Genomic DNA, 9,121 nt, shown 5'->3' with positions numbered 1-9,121 from the left:
ATTATTTATTATTGTTGATACAATTTAGAACTTCAGTCCACTTGCGAATTTGTTTGTGATAATTAAAGATGGACTTCATCTGGAGGAAATCTCAACTACTTAGGTTTAGTTTTGGAGCTTTCGCCTTTGTTTTTGGCTTTGATGAAGGTAAATAGTCAAAAAAAAAAAGTTCCTCGAAAATGCGAGCGTCTCTGTTCTCATTTAGTTTTCATGTATACTAAAAATAGTTATTCTCAAATACCGTTCACTTTTACTTAGCATATATACTAAAAATAAATTTTTATTTTTACTTGTCATTTTACGCATATTAAGAGAATACAAAAAAAATTCCTGTTATACCCACAGTATTTATTACTCATTTCAAATTATTTTTTCAAATCCAATAAAATATGCATTAATTAATATGAGTATCATAGTAAATTATGCACTTCATTTATTATTTCTTAAGACACGTGAAAAATCAAAACGTGTCAAGTAAAAGCGAACGGAGTAGTACTTGTCAATTTAAAAGATCAAGAAAGAATTAATTATTTTTTTACTAATTTTGTCCTTAGCATTAATTTTCTAGAATTAATATGCACCTAAATAGATTAAATTAAAGAATTAATAAGGTTTAGATTAATCAAATTCAATAACTAAGTATTTTTTTCTTAAAGGTTGTGCAAAACTTTATAATTAAATAGGAACGGAAGGAATAGTAAAACTGTATATCATGTACATACCGTATTGTACCTTCGAGCTTTTCTATATTTACAAAACAAAAAGTAAATACAACAACAATAATTATTCCTGCAAGTTTACAACCAAAAGAAGACGCAACTATTGGAACAGCCATATAAAGAAACATAGAGTCTTCGTTCTTTGAAAAGAACAAGTTGGATATTTTTGGAGCAAAATTTACTTCAATAAATGTTACTTAAATAACTTCTAGTATTTTTTATTTTACATTTTCTCATGTCAAATCAACACAATTTGTCAACTGATCTCCCCACCACACACAACATCGTATATCAGATGGATATTGTTGGGCAAAAAGAAAAAGAGTAGGAGTAATGATTTCTTACTTTTATTATCACCAAACACTGCGTTAAATGCTGGCCTCGCCGTCTCCGGCGATGATTCCTCTGACTCCTCCAAAATCCTTACAATCCTCACTTTTACCAACTCTCCAACCTCGCCTCCGCAAAAAGCTAAATCTGAGAAATGGAACTAATTGCAGGTGCAGGGCAGAGTTTGCAAATAACGACGCTACTATTGCCGTGGCTATCGGTGTCTGCGTTCTCAGCTCGTTGGTTTTCCCGAGTCCGACTACTTACTCGGAGCCGGATGACGATGACGGTGAGTCCGTGATTGATTCTGGTGATGCGAGGTTTACTGTGATGGCAATTATCAGCTTAATTCCGTATTTTAATTGGTTGAGTTGGGTTTTCGTGTGGTTGGATACTGGGAAACTGCGTTATGCTATTTTTGCTCTTGTGTATTTGGCTCCATATGTAAGATCCAATCTCTCTTTATCTCCTGAAGATAGCTGGCTACCAATTGTTAGCATCCTCTTGTGCATCTTCCACGTTCAGGCCGATACATATGAGCAAAAAAACTTATTGCCTCCACCACAGGAGGAAAAGATAAGCAGGTCCATAATTCCCACAAGGCCGCCGCCCGACTTGAATGAAGATGGAGATGATCATACTCCTCTTTAAGACTCAGTTTAAGTACTATGATATGATATTCAAATTGCAAGTAAGATTACTAATTCTAGCAACCAATCTACAATAGTAATAGTGCAGATCTTGATCTTGATCGAGAATCGAGCACCTTTTGTTTTCATCACTTTTGCTAGTCATTCTTTGAATCGCACATTTCTCTAAAGCGCATGTCTTTACCTCACTTGAGATGGAAAAAAATTGCTAATTCTGGCAAAGCATCAACACTAAAAACCAGACATTTGGCCAGCATTTATATAAAGACAACTTTTGTTCCATGTATGCTCTTACACCATAATTTGGGTAAGAATACGTGGTATTCAGACATAAACGGTAATCTCCCCTCCTTTTTTTCCAATACTGAAGCTCAAGTAAACTCTTTACGTTAATCACCACAAGTGAGCATAATCTCACTTAGCAAAAGAAAGGCTTGTGTTTATTTTCACGTTTCCTCGTATAAATTGCCTGCAAAAATCAACACATAGTTCAAATGCATATAGCGGTATGAAATGGTGTGCTTTTGTTTATTGTTTAATGAATTGTTTGAAGGAACAATGAAAGCAAAGCGGCAAATCCACCTCTGCTGCAATAATCAACAAGGTTCTGAAGTGGCAGATCAATTGCTAAGTGATTTAGCATCAGTGGGAGACTTCGAGCGATTAATAAATCCATCAGCTGCACATACTGTGAAGAGTGAGAACCAGGAGCAGCGGAAAGTGAGAAAAACAGCCTTGCTCTGTGGGGGCTTTAGACACAGCGCAAATAAATATGGGCTGTAATGAAGAAAGGCGTAAATGAAGGAACAATATAATATATATATGTAATTCAAGAATAATAACTATTAACACAAACAACGTATGGACGAAGGAATTGAAAAACTTGCAATTAAGTAAAATAGTTATTGTTCAGTGCCCGCAATATTCAAGACAAAGCCCATGGCAAGGAGGTACACACCTTAGTGCCTTGGTGCCTGCACTGAAGCGCTACCTAAGCAAGAATTCATCAACTTGTTTTGCACCTAGCTTCAGGGATTAAATGCGATCCTTTGACAGCACTGGCGAGGAGTCTTTTGCTAAAACAACATAAACATAAGGCATTCAGGAACCACAGGAAAAAAGAAGGAAAAATATCGAGCAACAACTAACAAAACAGAATGGGGAGTGTGATATACTTCAAACTGACCAATGCCACGACCAAAAGCATTAACTCATTATTAATGTGCAATAAAGCTTGTGACTGAAAGTACATCATCTACGGCCAATAAGCACCGCCTAGCTCCAAAACACCCTGCCAGTGGCAAAGAGGCTCGGTAGAAGATCCATGCTAGCTCCTTTAGTAAGCACCATCACCAACTCCACAATCTTGCACCTTCACAAGATTCATCAAAAGATTGACAGTACGTATACATGCCGCAAATGCCACTTTCTGCTGAAAATGGAAGAGTGGCAGATTAATTTATACAGCCACAACAATTCAAATGCTTTCGCTGAAACGGCATTTAGCAGCAGAAATGACAGCATGAGGTTAGAGGTGTTCAAACTGGCTACATACTAAGCATGCTAAGTAGAATGATGATACAACTACACAGGAATAAGATGCAAGAAGCAAAGTGTAAATAATCTTATCACGGTCAAAATAAATCTAAAGATGAAGAAAGTCAATCTTAAGATCATCCACATAACCGAGTCACCAGCAAAATAATTTAACACAAAGCAATGATTTCATATCCAGCTGGGTAAGAGGGTTGTGCCTCTTGCATCAGAACAAAAACCACTTGAAATGCTAAGAAATGAGAAAACCATTGTCCACCTAAAGGGTATCAGCTATATCAAACATCTCATTTGCGGTCTAGTTAAAGCCCTGATGGACCACAGCCTCCTCCTGAAAGGATACAGGGCATAAAAAAGATGGGACCCTAAAAATGATCCACAAAAAAGAATCTTACTTAAAAAAATGAAACCTTGTTCATAACATTTATCAAGAAATATGACTATGCGTCATTAACAATGAGACCACTCATCCGATATACAAGTACATGATTTAGCATTATAGTATAAGCACTTGTGTTTGAATTCCAAGACTACAATATGCTACATTCTGATGAGCTATATCTCCCAGGAAGGATAACAGAAGCAAGTACAGTTTAATTCTGATTTACCCATTGCTACAGGAAAAGAATTAGCCAATTACCTGAAAGCCTAAAGAAGGGCAGGCATGGAAATTCAGGAAAAGAATTGAAGCCTACAACAACAACAACAACAACAACGACCCAGTATAATCCCACAAGTGGGGTCTGGGGAGGGTAATATGTACGCAGACCTTACTCCTACCCCGAAGGGGAAAGAGGCTGTTTCCAGGAGACCCTCGGCTCAAAAAAAAGCAACAGGAGCCGATATATTAGTACCATAAAAATGCATAATAAAATAACAGCAATATAAGAGATACGAAATACAGAATACGAAATACGAAATAGATGGCTGTTATAGTAAAACTAGCAGGTAAAGCCCTGCATCAATAGACGACCAATGACATTCTTAGTCTAACTCCTAACTGGATAGTCTCACTCTATTGTGCTGTAGAAATATTCACAAGTTTCCCCTAACCTACAACCTTAATGCTCGACCTCCATAATTCCCTGTCAAGGGCCATGTCCTCAGTAATCCTAAGTCGTGCCATGTCCTGTCTGATCACCTCTCCCCAATACTTCTTAGGTCGCCCTCTACCTCTCCGCGTGCCCACTACAGCCAGTCGCTCACACCTCCTCACCGGTGCATCAGTGCTCCTCCTCTGAATGTGCCCGAACCATCTGAGTCTTACTTCCCGCATCTTGTCCTCCATGGGGGCCACGCCCACCTTCTCTCGAATATCTTCATTCCTAATCTTATCCATCCTTGTATGCCCGCACATCCACCTCAACATCCTCATCTCTGCTACTTTCATTTTCTGGATGTGTGAGTTCTTTACCGGCCAACATTCAGTTCCATATAACATGGCAGGCCTAACCACTGCTCTATAAAACTTACCTTTTAGTAACGGTGGCACTTTCTTGTCACACAAGACTCCCGACGCTAACCTCCACTTCATCCACCCCACCCCTATACGGTGTGTGACATCCTCGTCAAAGCCAAATAAAATTAAAATCTTCAAATAACTCAGACAGAATCAGCAAAGCTATAGCAACAAGTATAACTGACTCCTCCTCGAGAAAAGGAATCAAAGTGTAGATAAAGCTTGGAAATTCTTATGAATGTCAGGTGGGCAGTGAAAGAGGCCGGTAATAGCCCCAACAGCCATGACCCATGCACATAAGCCTGCAGTTCTTCTGGAGTTACTGACATTGTAACTGGCGAAAAGAACAATTTATTTTCCAAGTGTAGGGAAGGAATGGAATTGCCAACTCTGCAGTCTAAAACAAGAGAGCAACATGATATACAACCTCCACCACACCAAAAATTTTCATAGTTTGGAACTTTAGTAAGTCCAATAGTATTTTTTTTTTGTAGTATATCAAATTGTAGCCATTATTCAAAAATAAGGTGGTTCATACTGAAAATATACGAGCTAAAATACTGGGAAATATAAGAGAAAAAAGGAAACAAATCTAGATCAAATGGATAGGATAAACCAATTAAAGAAGTGACTGAGGAACACCTTACAAGAGGAAATCATGAGAAAACAAATTAATATATACCAAAGTAGCACCAGCACATATGAAGTTGACTATAGAGAAGTACTCGGTGCTCGAGAGGTACTAAGAAACTTTCTGCAATCATTTGTACGTGGAACACACCAATATGGTGTTGTTACTTAAAACAGGAACAGTTGTTTCAGATTAGAATGCGTAAGATGGTCAAAAGCTAGAGGAGAAAAGCTGCAGCTTCAGAACTACTGATTCATGCCACTTATGCTTAGTGCAGTAAGAGGTTTCGGATAATAGGGAACTCTTGTCATAATGCCATACCAAAAGACATAACAAGAAGTGAAAATAAATCCAAGTGTAACAATAACTAGACATGGGCAAAAATTGTGTGTCATTCTAACCACAACCCCTCGCCTCCAAAAAATAAAATAACACTCCACCATTCTTGTCAGAAAATGGAGCTGGAAAAAACTAGGAAAAGATAAACAAGGAAAATATGGAAGAAACAAAATAATCAAGCCTTTTCTGTTTCCCGTCATATTGCGTTATTATGTCAACAAAGTTTGAAAGAAAACTTTTTGTAAGGAACAATAATAGCTCTCTTAAAATTTTTTAGAGATTACACAGGTATTTTTTTCTAAATGAGCAAAATTATCAAATATTTATTGAGATTACACATATATATATTATCTTTACTACATGAACAAAATTATCAGAAATTACAAAAGAATGTTATGTATCATGCAAAATTACCATGAATCTGTCCAGTTCCTCCTCCCAAAAATGCTGGTTAGAGCAGCTTCAGCAAAATCTCTATGCTAATTCTCTAGTCCAAGTTACAAGGTCTGAAACAGGGTTAGTGAAGGTAAAAGGTGGAGGCACCTGCAAACTTTACAACTTCAACACGGCCATGCAAATCAGGCTCAGAAAGTTCTGGAAGGAAAGCGAAAATCACTGCACCATGAAACTGTCAAGCAACCTTATCCAGGTGATAGACTCTCTGTTCCCCTCCTGTTCCATCGCTGGAAAAGAGATCTCGTACCACTATGAAGATAGTCATTTAAGTTGTAGCCTGTAGACCTCATTCTTTCCAAAAGATCAACAGCATGCTGTGCTTTATCTTGAGAACGGAGAAGGGTCTGAAGCAATCTGTTGCAAATTCGTGGCATCAAGCGAACACCTCTCTCCACAGTATATAGGAAAACTTCGACTGCCTGATCCAAGTTTCCTTCCTCACAAAGACTATGAATCAACATTACACAACTTGGGGCTGAAATCGAGACACCAAATTCCTTAAGTAAAGAAAATATCTTCAAAGCATCACCTGGCTTGCGTGCCTGACACAACCCGATCAACCAAATGTTATAAGGTGATGAATTAAAGTCTTCCAGTTTTAGGTCCATCTCAAGTAATCCTCGAACTGCTTTTTCCAGATCACCTTTCTCTATATGTTTCTCAATTAACCCTATCATCTCACTCTCTCGAACAGCTTGGGTTTTCAAATACTTCAACCAAAGGCTAAACGCGATAGAGATCTTTCCCCTTCTACAGGACCAAGTCATAAGCGACTGGTAAACCTCTGCACTTGGCATGCACCCATTCTTGCTCATTTGATCAAGGAGTTTAAAAGCTTCCTCTTCCCTGTCAGCCCTTTGGAGACCGTCAATAAGTGTCCCATAAGTAATTGTATCGGGGAAATGCCCCTTGAGTTGAAGCTCTTCAAAAAGATTAAAAGCACCACTAATTTTTCCAGATTTGCATAATCCATTGATCAAAATATTATACGTAATTATATTTGGAACGACTCCACAATCAGCCAACTGCATAAGAAGCTTGTAAGCTTTAAGAATCTTACCTGATTCGCACAATTTCTCTACCATTTTTTGCAGGCTTGCACTGTCAAGGACTCGATCAGCACCTTGAGAGAGACGAAGAAACAATGAAGGGTTTTTACCTATCTCCATTTTGTAAAACATTAGGTGAGCCTCCTTAAGCTCACCAGCCTTACAAAGTCCATCAATGAGAGTATTGAAAGTTACAACGGAAGGAAAACATCCTAGCTTCTCCATCTCATTGAAGATTAGCCTAGCCTCCTCCACGAGGCCGTTTCTGCACATACCACAAATAAGAATAGAGTAAGTAAAGGTGTCTGGAAAGCAATCATTTTCCGATATTTCTAGCCGAAGCGACCGAGCTTGATCTAATAAACCCATATCACAAAATCCCTTGATTAGAGTATTATAACACTGAGTATCCGGTAGCACACCTCTCCCTGTCATATCTCTCAACAAACTCAATGCCTCTTTCACCCTACCGGCTCCAGATAAACCCCGAATCATAGTCGTGTACAATACAACATCCGGAACCACATTATTCTCAAACAATTTTTTAAAGACGGATTGTGCTTCATCAATTCTTTTAATTCTAACGAAACCATCAACCAAACATGTATACCCTTTTAGATCCACTAGATAACCTTCATTCTCGAAAGACTTAAGAAGTGCTTGTGCTTCATTAATTCTGCCTAGTTTACAAAATCCATTAAGCAAAGCATTGTATGTAACGAAATCCGGCCTACATCCTCTACTCTTCATCACATTAAGCAGCCTATAAGCATCATCCGTTCTCTTAGCTTGACACAACCCGGACAAAATAACTGTATATGTAATCTTACTAGGCAACACACCCCTCTCACTCATTTCATCAAAGAGTTTAAGAGCATCATGAGTTTTCCTACTCTTACACAACCCATCAATCAAAATACTAAAAGTGGAACTATTGGGCCTCGAGTTCAACTTCAACATCACATTATACACAGCCAAAGCTAACAAGATCGCATCTTTTCGAACCATAATATGAAGAATCATATTGTAAGTAAATAAATCAGGCTTACATTCATAATCCTTCATTTTACCAAAAGCCTCAACAGCTTTTTCTGCTTTATTTACCTTCCAATAACCCCAAATCAACGCCCCAAAAGCGTCAGAACTTATAGATACCCCATTAACCTTAAGTTCATCTAGAACATTCCAGTATAAATCGAATCCACCTTCTTTTACAAGCATGTCCACGATTAAATTCTGCAAAACCCAGCTGCGAAATCGCTTTCTTTTTGCGGTCCAGATGAAAAATCGAAAGCCCAATTGAGGATTTTGATTTTGCCGCTGTTCTTCGAGAATTGACGATATAGTGTTGGGACATAGGAAATGAACTAATTTGTCGAGTGCTGGCTCCATTGGGTTTACTCTTTCGATTATGTTGAGGACCTTGTTTGACACGGACATTTCCCGAGAGGAACTGAATGATTTGGAAGAGATTGAACGAAAGAGTGGAGAATGTAAGAGTTTCATGGCTTGGAGAAAATGTAATGTTGACTTTCTGATACGGGTTTCCGGTGGCTGCGTGGGGGATTCATCGTTGGGCCATCAGGAAGGAGGTTTTAGTTGGTGTTTGTGGGGTTTATCTGGCGGTAAGCTGTAAGGTAGCGGCATGGTTTATTAGGATTCTCAGGCTTTGAGTAAAAAATAGCAACTGTGTCCCTCAGGTTTAGGAAATAGAATTTAAGCACCACTCCACTTTTGGAAATTCAAATGTAAAACTTTGTCCAGACGTTGTGATGTGATTTTTTTTCTGAGTCTCAACCCGTATCCATTTTGGAAACCAATTAATCCGCATTCATCCTAAGAAGCATAGGCTGATCCAGTATGGGTTTTGAATTCTACAACAACAATACAAATCCAAATCCAATATTTGAACATTATGAGTTGTGAATTCTATT

The 9,121-nt window shown here is 38.3% G+C and overlaps 1 protein-coding gene across 10 annotated transcripts; it reads right to left on the bottom strand.

The window, feature by feature from the left end:
* Window positions 1-860: 860 nt before the first annotated feature.
* Window positions 861-8,898, bottom strand: LOC107785143 (pentatricopeptide repeat-containing protein At1g79540). Of its 10 annotated transcripts, none has more exons than XM_075232882.1 (5): window positions 6,097-8,898; window positions 2,875-3,128; window positions 2,658-2,775; window positions 2,282-2,378; window positions 861-2,168 (listed from the first exon to the last, which is right to left on the bottom strand). In XM_075232882.1, exon 1 carries the CDS (start codon window positions 8,691-8,693, stop codon window positions 6,324-6,326), a length of 2,370 nt encoding a protein of 789 aa, XP_075088983.1. In that variant the 5' UTR covers window positions 8,694-8,898; the 3' UTR covers window positions 861-2,168; window positions 2,282-2,378; window positions 2,658-2,775; window positions 2,875-3,128; window positions 6,097-6,323. The 10 variants fall into 10 exon arrangements, with proteins under 10 accessions (XP_075088983.1, XP_016461853.2, XP_016461857.2 ...); XM_016606367.2 differs by having other exon boundaries at window positions 1,928-2,168; window positions 2,282-2,476; window positions 2,875-3,131; window positions 6,097-8,897; XM_016606371.2 differs by having other exon boundaries at window positions 1,928-2,168; window positions 2,282-2,387; window positions 2,875-3,131; window positions 6,097-8,897.
* Between the last annotated feature and the right edge of the window lie 223 nt (window positions 8,899-9,121).

This window comes from Nicotiana tabacum, chromosome 16, assembly GCF_000715075.1.
Source record: "Nicotiana tabacum cultivar K326 chromosome 16, ASM71507v2, whole genome shotgun sequence".
Lineage (NCBI taxonomy): Eukaryota > Viridiplantae > Streptophyta > Magnoliopsida > Solanales > Solanaceae > Nicotiana > Nicotiana tabacum.
The sequence above is the reverse complement of the archived record's forward strand: the minus strand, read 5'-3'. Positions and strand labels throughout refer to the sequence as shown.